Raw genomic sequence first — 20,954 nt, forward strand, 5'->3', positions numbered from 1 at the left:
ACATGTCAGGTAAAAGACAAAACTTTTACATGTCTGAAGTGAAAGAAAAACTCAAGTACAGCTAATGCCCTGTGATGACAGGAGAGGCATCTCATCTCACCTGGCTTGAGGTCGTAGTGTATGATGGGCGGCCGGATCTCGTTGAGATACTTGAGTGCGTTGACCACCTGCATGATGATGGAGCGGCCCTCCTTCTCCGACATCAGCTTGTGCTGCTTCAGGTAGAAGTCCAGGTCGTTACCCTCGCAAAACTCCAGCACCGTGCAGAACCTGGGCGGGGGAGCGATAACCACGACAGATACAGCATTATAGGCCAAAAGTTTGGACATACCTTGTCATTCAATGCATGTTCATCATGGCTATTTACAATACATATTTTTTGTGGATCACATAATTCTATATGTTCATGCACATTTTTGCCCTCTGTGAGAATCTACTATGTACTGTAAATAGCCATGACAATGAGGAGAATACATTGAATGGAAAGGTGTAACCCTGCCATGTACAAATGGCTATGGTTCAATATCATAAGTTGTGATAGACCAGCTCTCATCTGTTTAGAAGGTGCAGGATTCAGTAACGAATTCTGTATAAAAAGAAGACAATCCGCACACTTCCTATTACATTGGCATAACTCTATATACTTAAAGAATCTCTGCTTCAGGTCTATTTTTGTGCAAAGAAGCTTTACTTGACTTGCAAGCTTTCAGTCCTTAGACCTTCATCAGGCAGAGTGCATACAAACTGTTTGTTTCTTTGCACAAAAAGACCTGAAGTGTGCGGATTGTCTTCTTTTTATATGGTTCAATATCAGAAATGGAATTAGTTAACTGAAAAACCTAGTTCTCCTTCACGACAACAACAACCTGGTTTAGTTTGGGAAGTGGTGGGGACAAATTGGCCAGGGTTATTTTCACCTTTTATTTGTTATTAAATGGTGGAGACACTAAGATAAATCACAGAACTGGCATGTCTCCACGATCCATCCCATACACGACTACACTCATGACCGTGATGCATACAAATGGCTACGGTCCAATGTTAGAATTGGAATTAGTAAACTGGAAAACCACTGGAGTTTCCCACTTCACCACTACGAGTGTACTTTACCCAGCCACCCACACCATCACTTTTTCCTGGTTTCGCGACCAGACCCATCTGCAGTCTACACACTTTTCCCCATGCAGTTATGGGTCAGAATGGGCAGGGACAAAATGTTATCCCATGCATTTGGGAATCTCCAACCTTTACAGTGTGACATTTATATCGACTTACAAAACTAGTTGACAAAAAAAAACCTCTGAAATACCTGACTAGCAGAAAGTCAAGAAATAAGGCTGACTCACGAGTCTGTGTCCAGGGAAAAGTAATCGTATAGTTTGACTATTCGGGGGTGGTCCAGTTCCTTGTGGATTCGGTATTCTCGACAGGCATGTCTGTGTGGGGGAAGAAGAGAAAATGGTGTTAAAACAATTCACAGAGATCTAATGTCAGATTCTCACAAAATACTCCTGGCTCACACTCCTGTTCCACTACTGTTAAACGCAGAGGGATATCAAGAAATTATTAGACATAGCCAGCCTTTCCAGTGCTTCTGAGGTGCGTCAGTTTTAAAAGGCAATTCAGGCAGCTAACAAATCAGCATCTAGAGTGCTGGAAGTCTGATCATATTTCATGACACCTGTTTCCATGTTCCAGGCCAGCAGTATGGGCACCAAATGGTGGGTTCCAGCCCACAGTATACGCTGCATCATGAGCACAGTCTGCCTTTGGGATTACATTTCCATTTCCATGTCATCACTGCTCACCATGGCATAGCTCAGGCATTATGCCACATGACCTAATGGCATAGGGCTGACTGCAGCTGGCCGTTTGTAGTGCGCAAATGCAAAAATCAGGAGCCTGATTGTATAGAGTGCTCCATGTCATGCTCAATAGAAAGACACAATAGAAAATCTCACTCCCGCCTTCTCCTCCTCCTCAACCCTCCCCCCCCCCCCCCACACCAGCCTTCATCATAATCCACCCCCATTATTGGGTGTGGGCAGCGATTTGCTCCAGCCTCCCTCCGTGACATGGATGTTTCAGACTGGGCAGAGAATTTTAACGCCTTCTCCGACATGAAGGCTGAAAATCAGCAGAGGAGGAAGTCTGTGCAAAGGTCTGCTACTGCGTGTGGAATGGATGCTCGTGGGGGCCGTGAGGTTTTTTAGAAACCAGGCTTTGGCCGTGAGCCCAGACCTACCCAGGCTTCCTGTGACGCTGAACAAAAACCTGGAACCAAGTTGGTCTGGCCACGGTAGCCATCTTGTGAAATGCAAATCGCTCTCTAATTTGAGCGTTTCCAGTGGCTGGATAAGGGAAGTGTTTAAGGCAAAGGCACACAAGTTTCATCAATGGTTCCCACAAAGTTAATTCAGAGGTCCGACCGTTGCCATCTTGTGAAATTCAAATCGCTCTCAAGTTTGAGCATTTGCTGTCAACAGTAATGGGCAACTTCCTTGCACGGGTGAGGCATAAATGCAAATTCCCAGGTGGGCCTTCACCCTCACAGAACATTGGCACTTGTCGTTGTGATAGGCAGGCAAGGCCACCTGGGTCTGCTTCATACTCACTTGTGGTAGTTCTCCTTTTTCTCATCTCGCCAGTTCTTGTTGAGCTGGTGGATTTTCACAGCAACGTACCTCTGCTCTGTGAGGTCAAAGGCCTGAGAGAGAGAGAGAGAGAGAGAGAGAGAGAGAGAGAGAGAGAGAGAGAGAAAGAGAGAGAAAGAGAGAAAAAGAGAGAAAAAGAGGAAAAGGACAGATGCGAGTGAGTAGACAAGTCGTTATACTGTGTGCGGCAGAGACATAGGGAGAGAGAGGTAGGGGTGCGTGATGAACAATATTTAAAGTTTGTGTCGTGTGGTCAAAAAAATGGTTGGTGCCCCAGGCCACTGGCTCTCATGGATAATCCGACCATGGGAGGACACATATGAGAGAGAGAGAGAGAGAGAGAGAGAGAGAGAGAGAGAGAGAGAGAGAGAGAGAGAGACAGAGACAGAGACAGAGACAGAGAGAGAGAGAGAGAGAGAGAGAGAGAGAGAGAGGGAAAAGGACAGAGACACAAGACAGGAAGGGAGAATGGAGGTACAGAATGAGGCCCAATTCGAAACAGGGAAGGCAGCTGTCCTTCCAGTGAGCTAACTGGACATCGAGTCATGAAGTGTGGATCGAAACGAAAAATTGCTTTATTTCCTCTCTCGGCAGTTGACTGCATTTGTGGGCGTAACGAGGATATTTCGAGGATACATCAGATGCTGACTTCGCTGCCTTGGTACCCAACATGCTGTGCGCCACCTCCCTCTCAACCGGAAACCTGAAAAACAAACATGGCTACTACCCAAGCTACTACCTTATCATACTCTTTATTCTGACACTTATGTATGTAGATATTGAAAATCGAATGCATAAATCAACATTGTAGTATCTAAATATGCTGTCGCTAGATCTATTTATAGCCTATTTTACGATTCCGCCGTCTGACGATCATTCACCGTTCAAATAGCATGCGTAAGCTAAGCGCTAACGTGATGAACGTAACTCCCGCCATAGAATCGCCGGAACATCAAATGCGCAAGGCGGCGCACTCGTTAGTGCCGTTCGTAACGGCTGTCTCATCAGCTAACTTGACCTATCTGATCAGTGACATGTTTATGTAGGGGGAGAATCATCGAGTCACTACCTCCCGTTTCGAATTGGGCCTGAGAGTGAGTGTGTATGACAGAGAACGAGAGCAGGAAAAGTGGGAAGGGGGAGGGAGGGGTGGAGGGAGAAAGTGAAATTGGATGATGAGGTTCAAATGAAGAACAGCTGGCATACTTTGGATCCACTAGTATATATAATCATTAAAGCTTCTCCTCTGACACTTACAGTGACTGATGTGTGGTGTACGCCTACACTGAATAGCTGACTCCATGGGTACATTCCAATATGCAGACTTCCAGCCTGCCTTGCTCACTTGCCTACTTGCGACCTCATGATGATGTCACTAACGACATTAGAATTGTGCTTTTGCAAGATATTGAATTCGTTTTCTGTCATTTTCTCATTTGCACTTGGGATGGTGAATGAAAAACAGTCCCCCAAAAGTTGTGGCTAATGCTATAGGCCAGTGATTCCCAAAGTGTGGTCCGGGGACCACTAGTGATCCGGGACAGAGCTCAGGTGGTCCGCAAGGGGATTTCTACTTTTCCAAGACCAGCTAGCAGTAGACTATATTTGTAATATTATTACAAAACCAAACATAGCTGAAATCTCATTTTCACCACAATAAGCCAGGCTTGTGAATGTGAATAAGAAGTAAGTGATCTGCATCAAAATTAGCACCCGTCAACTGTCAATTCAGTTAGACAGGTGGTCCCTGAAGATTTTTTGGGGGGACAAAGTGGTCCTCGATCTGAAAAAGTTTGAGAAACACTGCTATAGGCTGACTAGGAGGCACCCCATGCCACCAACTCTGACAAAGAGACAAGGTGAGAGCTGCATTTCTTAGAGCGCAAAAACTCCTTTTATGATAATGACAGATGAGGCTCAGCTTGGACCAAATGTCTGACACACACCACTCACATCAAGGCTGAAGTAGTATACAACAAATGACAAAAAAAAGATATTACCAACAATGGACAAAATGCATTACCGGTTAAACCTGACTCAGTTGTGAAGCACAACAGACTTTCACAAACAAACACATTCTTTGATTGACCGATGGCTAACCTACTTCCTACACAAAGAACTAAAAGGGATCAAATCACACCAGTACACCCTTCACAAGAGCTAACGGATTTAAACAAAGCCAGGTCCGCTGAGGCTCTGAGGAGAGCAGCAGTATGCAGCAGTGGCTGTTCTGTTCTGTGCTGAGCTGAGCTGAGCTGAGCTGAGCTGACGGATGCAGCGGCCCACTCCCCCAGCCTGGGCCTGCCGTGTGCAGTGTATGATGGATGTGGTGGGGGCTAACAGGAACGGCTAAAGCCCCCCCCTCACTCCACCACCTCGCCTCAGCAGCCGGCCCTGGCTTGCTTCAGCTGCAGCTACAGACCCCATCGGATCTGCCCTCTAATTCCTTCATGACACAGCACATTTGTCTTTCGACTGTTCTCGCCTCACCCCCCCACCCCCCAAAACCACCACAAAGAGGGCGGGGGGAGAGGGAGCGAGCGAGAGAGAGCACAGCACATCAAAAGATAGGAACAGAGAGTGCGACGCAGAGACCGAGAGAGAATGCAATGTTACGAAAAGAGCAACACAGAAGAACAGAAGAAAAAAAAGGCTACACAAAGAGGAAGAGAAAGGAAGAGAAAGAGATAGCAAGACAGATGGAGGCAGAGGTAGAGAGAGAAAGACAGGCATGCCTAAGGATATCACATCTAGCCATCTCTGCAGCTGGCCCAACGACCTGCCTGCCTGTCGCAGTACCTTGTAGACTTCACTGAAGCCTCCTCGACCCAGTAGGTGTAAGAGCAGGTAGCGGTCGTTCAACGTCGGGTGGTCTTTAAACCTAGAGGAGATGAGGAGGAACAGGAAGAGGAGAAAAATGAGAGGAAAGGAGAAGTTACCTCGCTTAATACCTAGCTATCAAAGATTCTAGTTGTTTACACCAAAAAAGAAAGAATAATAAGAATAATCTTTTAAAAATGAATAAACATTTAAAAAATAAGATTTTAAGACTGAAGACCCCATGGCCACCCTGTATAAAATTTACTTCTGAAAAAACCCAAAACAACCAAACTTAAACCCAAAGTTTTTCATTTTGAGACATTTTCGCTGTATTTTGCAGCATTTTCACTACATTTCCAGTACGCTCTCCAGTGGTTCGAGCTGATTGTCTGAGTGTGTGCAGAGTGGGTTGGAAAGGAGGGGTAGGGGGCTTACTGGGAATTGTCTTCATTGTGGATTCGCTTCAGTTCTCGGATGTGCAGGTTCCGTACGCGCTCCAACCTCTCCAGCTCTGCCTGGATCTCCGCCTCCTCCTGCGACACACACACACACACACACACACACACACACACACACACACACACACACACACACACACACACACACACACACACACACACCCTTTTATATTGCAACTCCTCAACTCAGCGTCTCAACACTGTAAGCAAGTTTTGCAAAGTTAACTCATTCAACAGACGTTAAGTGCACAAAGTTGTAAGCCATACCTTCTTTAAGTGGCCAAGTCGAAGTTTGAAAATCTCCTCTTGCTCGTGGTATTCCGCTAGCGATAACCTGAAAATGTACACAAAACAAGTTGGGGCTACATGTTATACGTTTTTCAAAGGACACGCATGCAGAAGTGACAAAAACGACATCCTCACTCAAGTTTGAATATCAAGTTTGTGTGACATGAACTTAACTTCATTGTCCTTGACTATACCTGGGATATTCTACAGTGCACCACACCCCTCCCTCTCCTTCCATCCATCCATCCATCCATCTTTCACTGCGTATTCAACAGTGCTCTCTGGATCCCATCTGCCACCTCCTCCAAATATGCCCTTGTCACCATCATCCATCCATCCATCACCCACCCCACACTCCCTACCACAGCTCCCCTCTTCCACCCTGCCACAGCTCCCATCTCCCTCCCTACCACAGCTCCCCTCTTCCACCCTCCCCTCTCCATCCCTTCCACCCTACCACAGCTCCCCTCTCACTCCCTACCACAGCTCCACTCCCTGCCACAGCTCCCCTCTCCCTCCCTGCCACAGCTCCCCTCTCCCCGTCTCCTTCCCTGCCACAGCTCCCCTCTCCCTCCCTGCCACAGCTCCCCTCTCCTTCCCTGCCACAGCTCCCCTCTCCCTCCCTACCACAGTTCCTCTCCTTCCCTGCCACAGCTCCCCTCTCCTTCCCTGCCACAGCTCCCCTCTCCTTCCCTGCCACAGCTCCCCTCTCCTTCCCTGCCACAGCTCCCCTCTCCCTCTCTCCTTCCCTACCACAGCTCCCCTTAGTCTCCATCCCTGCCACAGCTCCCCTCTCCCTCCCTACCACCGCTCCCCTCTTCCACCCTACTAGAGGATGACATTTTTCGGGAATTCCCGTGGGACACGTGATTCCTGCGGGATACACGTGAAACAGGAGTCAAACATTTATCCATCTCGTGATTGGGACAGGACAGGAATAATATTCCACGGGAGTGGGCAGGAGCGGGAAGGGTTAAATAGGATGATTATTGTTCTGAATGTCGGCTATTTCAAACCTTTCATTCGCATTTTTGCTCCTTGAGTGCATGATTGCGAGAGCTGCGCATTTTCCCTGACTCCTGCGGGAGGTCCTTGCATAGCCTACACTGCCTGTCCGACAATGTCAATGCGTGAATGGGAATGCGCTATAAAAACGGTCCTCAATGTTATTTGAATGTTGAATTCCACGTTGGCAATAATTGAGGAACTTCTGTCCCCGTGGCAAACAGACCAGAGAAAGAACAACAGACTCGCATGGCATCAGTCAAAGCGCGCACGATTGATTTAATCTCATCCTTCTTTGTCGGAGTTGATTTTTGTGTGCTGTGCTAAAACTTCTACAGCTTTTCAAAAAAGGACGCCTGGTTAAAACGTTCAAATAAGGCAGGCAGGAGTTCGCATTGTTGACATGAAACCTCTTGAATCTGATAGTGAAATAGCCACTTGTAGAACTACTGGGTTTGCAGGCTCGTAAGACGTTGCCGTTATGGCATTTCCCAATCAACTCCGCAATAACAGGAAATTTAACTGAGGCTAATTTAGCACAGAATGCAATCGTAATCAAAGTAGTCAAGATGTAGTTCTAGTATGAGGAGGATTCAGAAGTAGTGTTCAGTGCGCGTCTGCTGTGAGTGTCAAAAAGCGCAGCCAACAAAGTTAGGGAAGTTCTCTGCTCCGCCTCCCTGATTTATTAGAACTGCACGCCGTTTCACCCCATGTGTTTTAAGTCAAACGCTGTCATGAAACCGTTTGATTAGCTTATAGTATGCCTAACCAGTAACCAGCATCATGAAGTTGACCTAGGTAAACTCATGCTTACTGAACTAGTAGCATGACTAGTAAGGGCAGTCATGGGTGAGCGGTTAGGGCGTCAGACTTGCATCCCAGAGGTTGCCGGTTCGACTCCCGACCCGCCAGGTTGGTGGGGGGAGTAATCAACCAGTGCTCTCCCCCATCCTCCTCCATGACTGAGGTACCCTGAGCATGGTACCGTCCCACCGCACTGCTCCCCATGGGGCGCCACTGAGGGCTGACCCCTTGCACGGGTGACGCATAAATGCAATTTCGTTGTGTGCAGTGTGCAGTGTTCACTTGTGTGCTGTGGAGTGCTGTGTCACAATGACAATGGGAGTTGGAGTTTCCCAATGGGCTTTCACTTTCACTTTCAACTAATCCAACTGGTTTCATTACAATAGCCTACTATTAATTGTAGCATCTGATTTCCTCCCCGTTTTTTTGTTGCACAGAGAAATGGCATATAGGCCTACTGTAGGCTATTGATTAGTTCATGAAGATGTAGGTGCCTCCCCCTCCTGTAGTATAATAATAATAATAATAATAATAATAATAATAATAATAAAAAATAATAATAATAATAATAATAAAAAAAAAATTCTATTATGCTACCCAGGGTTTCTCCAGACCCCCATTAGCTTGTGTATAATTGTATTGGCTATTATTATGGCTACAACTGCTTACTAGGAGGCAAATATGCATACAGGTAACAACATACAAAAAAAAAAAATACAGGAGTGGGACAGGAGTGGGAGTACTTTTGAGCAGGAGTCGTTCCACACAGGACAGGACAGGACAGGATTTATTTTTTTTACTCTGGACCAGGATTGGGCAGGACAGGATTTTTTTTCTGGGAGCGGGACAGGACAGGAGTGAAAATCCACTCCCGTGTCATGCTCTACACCCTACCACACCTTCCCTATCACAGCTCCCCTCTCCCACCCTACCACAGCTCATCTCCATCCCTGCCACCCTACCACAGCTCCCCTTAGACTCCCTCCCTGCCACAGCTCCCATCTCCCTCCCTGCCACAGCTCCCCTCCCTACCACACCTCCCCTCTCCATCCCTGCAACCCTACCACAGCTCCCCTTCAAGTGTGCTCAAGTTTGGACTCCTAAGGGCGAGCTGTCCCCTCCTTCTTCTACTCTTTTTGTGAAGTTAGGTGGTGGCTTGCACGAGATGTGCGCTACACTACAGCCATCTACAGCGCTAAGGGGACTCCATTTATTCTCAACCGTAAGACTCCAAAGGTCTCCGAACCGAAGGTCTCCTAAAAGGGGCGTTCACCTGACATCACATGAACCTCGGAAAAGTGAGAGCCTGAGAATATTACTCTACTCTCCATCTACTCGATCCCGTCCCAAATGTGCTCTTCCACCTTGCCATCTCAGCAACCCTTCGCTTTTCATGCCAGCACACCTCCACGGCCTAACTCAGTCCACACTTTCTCTCCTAAGCCAGGCACACTCCCACCACCCCATGCCAACATCAACCCACTTCCAATACCCCCCCCCTCCCTGATCCCAGCTCTAGTCTGCCCCTCTACCATCCCTCTCTCCTCTCTCAAGTCTGCTCTATCCCTCTCTTCTCTCCCCATCCCTCTCCACTTTGCTCCTCTCCCCAGTCTCCATCTCTCTCTGCAGTCTCCATCCACTCGCCCGCATCCTTCTCCTCTCTCCTCCATCCCTCTCACCCCTCTCTCCAGTCTCCTCCATCCTTTTCTCTCCTCTCCAGTCTCCCCATCCCTCTCTCTCCTCTCCTCTCTCCTCCTCCCCCATCCCTCTCTCCAGTCTCCCCATCCCTCGCTCTCCTCCATCCCTCTCTCTCTCCTCTACAGTCTCCCCCATCCCTCTCTCCAGTCTCCCCCATCCCTCGCTCTCCTCTCTCCTCCATCCCTCTCTCTCTCCTCTACAGTCTCCCCCATCCCTCTCTCTCCTCCCCAGTCCAGTCTCCCCCATCCCTCTCTCTCCTCTCCAATCTTCCCCCTACCCCATCCCTCTCCACTTTCCTCCTCTCCCCAGTCTCTACCATTTTTTTTCGGTCTCCCTCATCTCTCCTCCATTCCTCTCACCCCTCTCTCCAGTCTCCTCCATCCCTCTCTCTCCTCTCCACAGTCTCCTCCATCCCTCTCACCTCTACAGTCTCCCCCATCCCTCTCTCTCGCTCCTCTCCAGTCCTCTCTCTCCTCTCCACAGTCTTCTCCACCCCTCTCTCTCCTCTCCATTCTCCCCCATCCCTCTCTCGCTCCTCTCCAGTCCTCTCACCCCTTTTCACAGTCTCCTCCATCCCTCTCTCTCCTCTCCAATCTTCCCCCTCCCCATCCCTCTCCACTTTCCTCCTCTCCCCAGTCTCTACCCTTTTTTTCGGTCTCCCTCATCTCTCCTCCAGTCCTCTCATTCCTCTCTCCAGTCTCCTCCATCCCTCTCTCTCCTCTCCAATCTTCCCCCTCCCCATCCCTCTCCACTTTCATCGTCTTTCCAATCTCGACCCATTTTTTTTTTCCAGTCTCCCTCATCTCTCCCGCATCCTTCTCCTCTCTCCTCCATCCCTCTCTCTCTCCTCTCCAGTCTCCCCCCTCCTCCATCCCTCCTCTCCCCAGTCTCAACCCTTTTTTCAGTCTCCCTCATCTCTCCTCCATTCCTCTCACCACTCTCTCCCCCATCCCCCTCTCCTCTCACCCCTATCTCCACAGTGTCCTCCATCCCTCTCTCCTCTCTCCCCAGTGTCCTCCATCCCTCTCTCCTCTCTCCACAGTGTCCTCCATCCCTCTCTCCTCTCTCCACAGTCTCCTCCATCCCTCTCTCCTCTCTCCACAGTCTCCTCCATCCCTCTCTCCTCTCTCCACAGTCTCCTCCATTCCTCTCAACCCTCTCTCCCCCATCCCTCTCTGCAGTCTCTCCCCCATCCCTCTCCCAGGTGTGTGTGTGCGTACATCTCGTTCTCGTTGCCGTTGCTCTTGCTCTTGCGCTTGTTGGGCTCCAGGCTTGGGGGCGGTGTCTGGGAGACGCTGGGCGGCTTCCTCTTGGCCAGCTGCTTCCTCTGCCGCTCTATCTCCTCCCTCTGGGAGTTCACCCGCTCCTGCTGCCTACACACCACACACACACACACAGGTATGTTAGCAAACCCACTACATAACAGTACAGTATCTCTCCTCCCTCTGAGAATTCACCCGCTCCTGCTGCCCATACACACACACACACACACACACACACACACACACACACGTTAGCAAACCCACTACACTACAGTATCTCTCCTACCTCTGGGAGTTCACCTGCTCCTGCTGCCTACACACACACACAGACACACACAGGTATGTTAGCAAACCCACTACAGTATCTCTCCTCCCTCTGGGAATTCACCCGCTCTTGCTGCCTGTAGACCCATAGATTGGCGCGCACACACACATGCACGCGTACACACACACACACACACAACACTACACCATCTCTGCTCCATCTGGAAGGTCACTCTCTCCTGCTGCCTATAGACCTATAGAGATTGGCACACACACACACACACACACACACACACACACACACGTTTGATAGCAAACCAAAACCCACTACAGTGCATCTCCTCCCTCTGGGAGTTCAGCCACTCCCGCTGCCTACACACATACATAGGTATGGTAACAAGCCCACAACAGTATAGCTCTTTCCACTGGGTGAGTTCACACACACACACTCACACACAAACTCACAATACAGTACAACTCCTCCCACTGGGAGATCACCTGATGCGGCGCACACACACACACACACACACACACACACACACACACACACACACACACACACACACACACACACACACACACACACACACACACACACACACACACATATGTGGGCTAAATTTCAGTGCAGTTGATGTTCTTATTCACCCACTATTTCTGCCTACCCACACAAACGTACGAAAGCAATCCTATACTATCCTAACTATAGCCAACAACTTTTCACTGCTGTTCATGAACTCCTTCTCTAATAGCCTGCGAAACCACACAAGTACAGGCCGCATTTCATGACTGGAAATGTCCTCCCTCATGGTGTTCAACTGCTACAGATAACTCCCACACACACACACACACACACACACATGTGCACTGCACACATAAATCCATAAACAGTACAGGCTGCATTTCAGTACAGTAAAGAACACAGAGACCAGAGAAGCAAAATCCGATTCTTTTGGTGGCGCAGAGAAAAAGGTTTAACAAGAGACCAAAACAGACAGACAGAGAGAGAGAGCGAGAGAAACAGCAAGATAAATGCAATATGTCAGAGAAAGAAAAAGGCCTACTTGACGAGGTTCTGGAAGGCGTAGCCATCAGTCCACTGCTCGGTGAAGGACGCCCCGTGCCTGACGGTGGTGAAGTGCCCCAGGCGCAGCCGGTCCTGCATGCTCTTCTCCCGACACGCTATCTTCTCCTGCTTAGACTAGACACACAAACATTTTACACATTCAATAATCATTTTAAATGGATTACACAATGACAACTACAAGCTGCCAGACAAGAACAGAACTGTGAAAATTAAAAGAAGAATGGAATTTCTGCACACTTAAATCCTTCATGGTGCCCTGAAGAGGTCCCCATAGCTGCTACGCGTGGGCAGTTTTAAACGTCCTTGGTGGATATGTCATTTCAATAAGGGTGTCAGTCACTGATGTTTCAGCAGTAGCACACGTCAGAAAAGCGCAACGACAGCCAGTGCCACTATTGGTTTTTTTTTGTTTTTGGTGGACTATCTGAGAAACAAAGCACTGCAGCTCATCAACCACCAATTACTAATGAATTCATTAGATGCCGTTGTACCTCATGACGTCTGAGCAAAAAAACAAAAAAACATCTTGGACCCAAAGACGTTTTCAATCATATTCTGGAATCCCTTGGTGAACAAGTTTTTCAACGAATTTTTGCGTCTTAAATACTTTTTTGTGATTTAATGGTGAAGCTTTCGGTAATAAAAAAGACCTTCCTTACGACACACTGCACACAAGTGGACCGTTCAAATAATCATTCCAATTGGGAGGACCAAAATCAAAAATGTATGGAAATGCAAAGCAGCATCCAAATATTTACATTTACACACGGCATCTTCTGTCTCCAGAATCAGCAATGTTGGCTTGAAACCACATCCATATGTTAAACATATAATTAAACACACAGAAACGAGTGTGATATTATAAATTACATAAAGCAGAGCATGTGTTCATACAGTATGGGCACCCTTTCAACCTTGACAGCCGTCTGTGGTTCTCACCTTCTCGATGAGCAGCTTCTTGCTCATGGTGACACACTTGTTCAGCCGTTCCTTACACCGCTCGAGCATTCGCTGCTGCTCGTCAATCTGGCGCCTCAAATCACAGTTTACCTGAAAAAAAAAAACACAAAAAAATAAACCACACACACAAACACATTATAGAAGAGACAGATTGGAAATCCTTGTGCAAGAGAGATAACGGCAGACGGAGAACTGTAGACAGCAAGACCAATCGCATCTGATGAGTCCTACTGTACATCTGCTCACCAATCAATTAAACCAGCTCTGAATATTTCACCCAAGTACAAAAAGAGAGACTTTGCCGTTGTTTTCCCCAACGCAACCGATGATCAAACTTGCGCCATTCCTGCCCCCCACCCCACCCCCGATGCGGTTAGTTATCCCTCTCGACTACCCACCCCTTCCTCCTCCCACCTCTGTGGCTGCCTTCCCTCCCCTTTCCACCCTGACGGTGGGGCTCTCTCCTCTCCACATCCAAGCCCTTGTTGTGCTCTCTTCCCTCTGCCTCACCCTGAGCTGGATGTCAACGCGTCGGAGCTCTAGCTGATCACTCCACACACACACACACACACACACACACACACACACACACACACACACACACACACACACACACACACACGTGTCCTCCTTCACCCTGAACTGGTTGTCAATGCGTCGGAGCTCTAGCTGATCACTCCACACACACACACACACACACACACACACACACACACACACACACTCATGCACACACACACACACACACACACACACACACACACACACACAGTAGTGTCCTCCCTCACCCTGAGCAGGTCGTCGATGCGTCCCTCCTTCTTCTCCAGGTCGGAGCTCTTGCTGCTCTCCAGGGCCGCCAGCTTCTCCATGGTCAGCTCAGACTGGGGGAGGGGTGGGATGGGGTGAGGTGGTGGGGGGAGGAGAGAGAGAGAGAGAGAGAGAGAGAGAGAGAGAGAGAGAGAGAGAGAGAGAGAGAGAGAGAGAGAGAGAGAGAGAGAGAGAGAGAGAGAAGGTGTAAGTGAAGGGGTTAAGTGGAGGGAGGTACAGACAAATTAATGCATGCATGTGGTAGGAGGAGGGTAAAGAAAGCAAGAGGATGTTGGGATAGGGGTGGAGTGGGGTGAGATGAGGTGAGACACATGCAGAATGGAGAATGGAGAGAGGGTGTGAGACGGGGCAGTGTACAGTGAGACGCAGGACAAATATGCAGGAGCAGGGGAGCGGAGGGGAAAAAAAAAAGAGTTGCAAAAATAGTGAGTGAGATTTATAATTTAGGAATAATTTTTCAATTTCTCGTACTTAAAATGCCACGCACACGTAGCACTTGGCTGTTCAGTGCCAAGACCGGGCATCAGGATTTGTGTGAGACTAAGTTGTTAAGATTACAGTGTGTGTATGGTGTGCGTGTGTGTGCGTTACCTGGGTTGTTCTGTGCTGACAGAGGGTGCTTATGGACTTGAGTGAACAGAAGGAGTGCTCCGTGTTTGCCGAGCCTAATGATGAAGGACTGCCTTGCTGGATCTGTCAAATAAGCAAACACAAAACACACACATATTAGATCACTACAAAAAAATCTCATCCCACATCTGTAATGTCAGATTGTGTAATGTCAGAATGCTGTGAATGCAGTAAAGCAAAGAAAAAGGGACAGTGGCTTCAATGCCTGGATCAGAGCAGCAGATCTTCCTACTCTTTGATTTCTCATTGCAATCAACTGATGCAGAGCATGCAGGATCAAATTTGTGGCAGGTTTTTTTTTGTGCCCCTTTCTGAAGTTCAAATTGAAATGTCTAAGCAGAAGTGGCTGGAGAGAAGAGAGAAGGCAAAGGCCATAGAGGTAGAAAACAACACTAGAGGGGACACGGCAATTCACGACAGCAACGGAAAACGGCAGCTGCCGCCGCCATTGCCTGCAAGTAGGCAAGCGCTTGACAGCCCATGTAGATGGTCAGAGGACGACGCGTTTTCTGAAAAATACCGCGATGTACACCAAGTGACACACTAAACAACCCCAATATTTGAAATGACTATCCATTTCTACACATATCACTGAACTTAGTGAAAAAATAACAACGCTAATGATTTCGCTAGCTCTTTGATCCAACATTTAAAATATTGACCGTGTGTAATGTATGCATACAATTTCATTGGGAAAAGTAGTTTTCTTTTTGTTTTGGTCAGATGCGGCATCAGGCTCCAGTCACTTCCTAGACCAAGCTACCTACAGTCAGAGCCATACAGAGGGGAGAGTCGGGCAATCTCCACTAGGGCCGACTTCCGCATTAGCAAAATTAGCTGTTTAGCGTCTCAGAACTGCTTAAGCGTTGCGAATGTTAGTGCCTAGAAGTGGGCGTAGCACACAGCAAATGCGATGCGATGCAATGCAATGCAGGGAATATGACAGACTTGCTGTTCGTAGTAATAACTTCAGATAAACATCAGAGATGGTAAAACTGTTGTGATTATCACCACCGAGACAGTTGATAGTTTACATATTTGTGGTGATTACCCCGCAGTATAGTTCGTCAGTCCTTATTTTTGGCTGTTAATGTGGTGGTTCTATGTTGAGTCTATGGAAAGACAGCCGCTTTAGGCACGACATTATCTCGTTGAAAGGCGGGGCTGCAATTTAATTCCTGGTCCTGAAATCGCGCAACTCTCCCCTCTGTATGGCTCTGCCTACAGTGAATGGCGGCCGGGAGTTGCCACAAAAAAGGGGGCGGGGTCCCCTCTAGTGTTATTTTCTACCTCTATGGCAAAGGCACTCACAGCTGGCGGGGGGTTGGAGAGCGAGTGCTGAGGGGACGATCGGATCACTGGAGGGATACAGCGCGCTGGACTGGTACCAGTCCCACTGCCACCTGCAAACTGGGACAGGAAAAAAAAAAAAGAATAGATGAGTTAATTCCGCAATGCTCTCGCGCTCACCCTCACAAAGCATGGATGTATTATGCCGTGTCCAGACCAAGAGCGAACTACGCTGGTAGTAGTGGGTAGCAGAAGAAGTTTCGCCTTGAATTCGCTGTATTCACTCCAGACGCAGCATTGACATGTTTGATTCAGCTAATCATATAACGGCTCTGGCTTGACAGCCTGGGACATTCGGAGATATGAACGTTCCGATTGGTTTTCGCCGAACAGCGTCAGAGTGAATTCGCCTGCGATTAGATTTAGTTTAATCGGCAAAATTTGCTCTGGACGCGCAAGAAGCTTCGCTCCTGGCGAATTCGCTTTGGTAGCGCAGGTCGCGTGCCCTCCATAGAGAAATAATGACTTCCGTCGCTTCGTTCGCTCCTGGTCTGTACACAGCATTAGGGGTTGTTCCAAAACGGTGAGGTTTAAAAAGATGTAGGAGCTGCACCAGCATTGTTTCATTTGTAAATACGCTACATATCACTTCTTAACAAAACCTCACACCATTGGAATTAGAGCCTACATCACTTGGCTCAGTCATGCCGCGTGAAAATAACACTTGAGGCATGGGCTAAGGTGTCATGCGAGTTACGTGCATAACGCATGCTAATAACCATGAGAGTGACCTGAAGGAGCAAGTGGAATGTGGTGGCAATTCAGCGCATCACCATTTGGTAATTTCATGCAATGATTAATAAATACCATTTATGCATTTCAAATGCACATTATGTTTCATGAATTACAGCTTTTCTGGCATGACTGTAATTCATGGGTAAAAAGTATTTAAAAAAAAAAAAAAAGACGCAGTGAGAGCTTACTTCAAAATAGTCACTAATCTTGAGGCCTCGTGTCCCTTTCCCTGCAAGAGAAAATAGAAGAGACACATACGTGATAAATGAAAAAAGGCACTCCTTGTACACTGGCTGTCTGGCATCAAAAAACCCCATGTGTCCAAAAAAAAAAAACCTTACCTTGGTTGTCAAACATGTCTCCTTTCCTCTTCCGCGTTCTCTGATCATTTGCCTTCTTTTCCGGAGTCTGAGAAGACAAGACAGGAGTTAGGGAGAAAGAATCCACTAAGGGCCTCTTTCAATTCTCTGAGGCAACTCCAACAATGCATGCAAGCAAAAACCATTTCAATTACAAAACAATGACTTCCGAGAGACCTGGACAAAAGGGTCATTTTACTTAGCACGTGTGTGCATATAAGTGTGTATGTGAGACAGTATCATTGTGGGTTTTGCGAGAGGGTGGGGGGAGGAGGGAGTGGGGCAGTGCACACTGACCTCCAGCTCTCGATCACTGAGAGAGCCGACACTGCAAAGACTCTGATTGGATGACTCGTTATGTCCCGAGCCCTGCAGAATGGAAGGAGGATAGATGGAAAAAAAGATGGAAACAATGAGCAGACATATAGCATCATTACCCAGTTACATACTTCTGCAAGCGGACCACACCCACCGTTTCCCCCCATTGCCGATAGTCCGCGGAACTAAGAATTACTTTGGTCCCTTGTACATCCATTTTCACGTGACACGTTTCTATGTGATATACTATGCGCTCCAAATTCCTTCTGGACCAAAATGCTACCTCTACCCTACTACTCATTCATTCAACCGCTTTTCTAATCGTCTTTTTGTCATCATGTCACTGATACCGAGCCTGGCACATAAGCCGTCAAGGTCAAGGTATTCCCGCGCAGCTGCTCCCATATGGTTGCATTAGGGGTTGTTCCAAAACGGCAAGGTTTAAAAAGATGTAGGAGCTCCAACATTGTTTCATTTGTAAATACGCGGCATATCATTTCTTTCACACAGTTGAACTGCTACGGCATGTCCCATACCAATCGTCAGGTAACAACCAGGAAGCCAGATTGAGGAAATAAACTAATATATGCAAGCAAAAGGTATGACATTAAGATAATAGACAAATGGCCTAATAAAAGAGGATGGGAGAAGGAGGGGTAAGGAGAAGAGAAGTATGTACGGATGAGAGGACGATGGATGAGAGGCCATCCAATTATATACTGCCGATTCACCCGATGCCCTGGAACACATTATGTGAATAAGAGGAGGGGAGGAGATGGCTGGAGGGAGAACTGTTTTTTGGGGGGGTAGGGAGTGGAGGTGGGGGTAGAGTGACAGAACTGACAGGACAATGACAGGAGAGTGTTTTGCAGGGTACAGTTTGGCTCACCCTGGCAACTCCAACCCCGGTGAAGCGAGCCTCCAGCAGTTCCTGACGTCGCGGGTCCAGGCTATGCAGTTCCTCCATCATGGCTACAGGGACACAAATCAAACAGCATAGGTTAAACTCAGATGGTTGGCAAGGGAGGCAGAGTGTGTGCCAAGTCATACTGATGGGGGAAAGATTGGCAGCATGTAACGTCACATCACATCACAACAAATCATGTGCATCTCCTCTATGTGCAATAGTGTAGGTGTGCCTGAATATGTGTACGTGTGTGTGACATGGTGACTCATGAATCTGTTGTCCATGTTTCCAGAATGTTCCTAGGGTTCATGACTCAGCCTCACCTCTTCACTCTCATGCCTGTCCCCCTGTCAATAGCATTACGATGAAGCTGAGCACCACCACTACAGAGACAAAAATCTAGACAGAGGCGACCACAGATGCACTACTCATCGTGTCAATATTTATATTCCCTTTCACACAATAAATCGACAACTCAATCGACGACAGACTACTGACCCCATAACATGTACTTGGTTAGGTTACATGATGAGACAACATGGGAGTCGACAGGACTTCCATGACCCATTGTTTAAGAAACACTGATTTAAGCAACCCATTAATTAGTTTTAAGAACATGTAATCCTTTTCGTAAAACTATATGCTTCCTTATTGATTTATCTTTGTTCAGTGAAAAAAATACGCCACACTCGGTTAGATTTCCACACGAAATTACACACATCACAAGTGTAGGTTGTTAGCCTACACCTCTTAATAAATAGACACTTCAACCTTACACTTACCAGTTTGGACGTAGATTTCGATTTTTGGTTATGACTCTAATGCGCGAGCAGTCCTAAGAAATCTTACAGAGTCATCACTGGACCTTTGGGCAAAGTTTCAGTTTAATTTGGGACTAGCCAGTTAACTAGTTATCCAAGGAGTGCCTATCTGTAAATTTGCCCTGACTAGCTAACCTTTGTACACTGCATCCAAGTTAGCACCAACTATGATAAACCTTCCATTTTCTATCTGTTCGAATGTCACAAATCATCGTCGTCTTTCCTATACTAATCGAGATGTGTTGGTCGTTTCGGGGAACAAAGAAACAATTCATGTCAACTGACATGCTTGAACTAACGCTGGGTAAGCAATACTTGTTATCTGGTCGACACCAGCTAACTCGCTGGCTAGCTCAATAACCAAACTCGGATAATGTGATAGCAACGGTTAGCAAAGTAGCTGACAGCATCATGTCGTTTCGTCTATGCATTTGCTACAATTAAGCAAAAAAATATGTGCATCACATGTCATCCACACACAACAGACACTGGGCAACGCTATACCTGCAGCAAATGGTCTTTTTCAGCAAGGACCTTTGGTTTATCCACGATAGTTATTCCCTCGTCTCCAGTCTCACCGTTCCTTTGCTACCCCGACATTCCCAGACAAGGCCTTCTCCGAATCCTCGACACTCGCCTGCGAAGAGACCCGACTGAGGAAGTCGTAAGCCAGTTCAGGGATCCACAGACGAGCGGAGGCTTACAAGCCCCCGGGCCTATGACAAAGTTATGTCCCGAACCCGCCTCAGCAGAGCTTTACCCAGCTCAGATTCCCGAGGGGTTTGAGGTTTCTTACTCTCTTTCCTTAGACAGCCATCGCATTTTACCGTCGATCAAGCCAGACAATGAACATCATCTGTTCCTGCATCTCTAGTTCAAATATCACGGCTCCGACAAGGATATTTTTGTCATGTTCTTCTCAGCTGATGCCAAACTCGGTCCATCCAACGAATTGCTCATTTAACTTGCAGACTGCGGTTCCGACGAGCTCACCTCTTGCGCATCAGTAAGTGGTCTAGTTGGGAAGTGATCCCATTTGATTCAGTTCAGTTTAATCCGGATCGATTCGGTTCGGTTCTCTCTTTTTTTTTGCAATGTAAACAATAATCAGAAAATCCCATTTTCTCTCGCAAGATTTTCTTCTCGTCCACGCCCCATTTTACAAACTGCTAGTAACCTCAGTGAGAAAAAAAAAAGCTAACCACTTCCAGTCACACAAAATAATGAAAGCAATCATTTTCAATTGGGTATTCCTCCAATTGGTATGTTCTACCTTAGGCCTATAATAACAACCCAAGGACAATCAAATGAAAATCAAATAACACCATGATCACAGGGTCCTCTTGATTCTCTGACTATGATATCAGCTTGTATGAAAGACAGATTTTATTATTATTGTGCATCATGTTATGGATATGGTGACACAGTTAACACTTAGCTGATAAATGTGTAATTGATGATTGAATTCCAAGTAGAATACACATTACCAACCACTATGATATATTAACCATAATCCTTAGGAATCTGTGTCTGTGGTTTTTAAGACCCCACAGGTATATCAGGCAAAAAGAGTGCTACTTTGTGTGGCAGCGGCATGCTCGAATCCTGTGGAAATGTGGTTAGCACAAACTAACACGATAGCCTCATAGAACCTACACTCAAGAAGCATTTAAAAACCATCAGTAAACATGGTCAGAAAAGTTTGG

The 20,954-nt window shown here is 47.2% G+C and overlaps 1 protein-coding gene across 4 annotated transcripts in view; it reads right to left on the reverse strand.

Moving 5' to 3' along the window:
- The window catches only part of tlk2 (tousled-like kinase 2), a 29,491-nt gene extending 9,147 nt beyond the window's left edge, over window positions 1–20,344 (reverse strand). Inside the window, exons 1-17 of one of the 4 annotated variants that reach the window (XM_063184772.1) lie at window positions 19,753–20,342; window positions 18,410–18,492; window positions 17,500–17,571; window positions 17,185–17,251; window positions 17,032–17,072; window positions 16,070–16,168; window positions 14,720–14,821; window positions 14,089–14,181; window positions 13,280–13,390; window positions 12,318–12,454; window positions 10,948–11,100; window positions 6,200–6,266; window positions 5,910–6,007; window positions 5,454–5,535; window positions 2,616–2,707; window positions 1,347–1,436; window positions 101–270 (exon numbers count right to left, since the gene is read on the reverse strand). In XM_063184772.1, coding sequence (XP_063040842.1) covers window positions 101–270; window positions 1,347–1,436; window positions 2,616–2,707; window positions 5,454–5,535; window positions 5,910–6,007; window positions 6,200–6,266; window positions 10,948–11,100; window positions 12,318–12,454; window positions 13,280–13,390; window positions 14,089–14,181; window positions 14,720–14,821; window positions 16,070–16,168; window positions 17,032–17,072; window positions 17,185–17,251; window positions 17,500–17,571; window positions 18,410–18,490 — 1,555 coding nt within the window. In that variant the 5' untranslated portion in view covers window positions 18,491–18,492; window positions 19,753–20,342. The other 3 variants (XM_063184758.1, XM_063184766.1, XM_063184750.1) reach the window with 3 other exon arrangements.
- Window positions 20,345–20,954: the final 610 nt, after the last annotated feature.

Source organism: Engraulis encrasicolus, chromosome 2 (genome assembly GCF_034702125.1).
Source record: "Engraulis encrasicolus isolate BLACKSEA-1 chromosome 2, IST_EnEncr_1.0, whole genome shotgun sequence".
Taxonomy (NCBI): domain Eukaryota; kingdom Metazoa; phylum Chordata; class Actinopteri; order Clupeiformes; family Engraulidae; genus Engraulis; species Engraulis encrasicolus.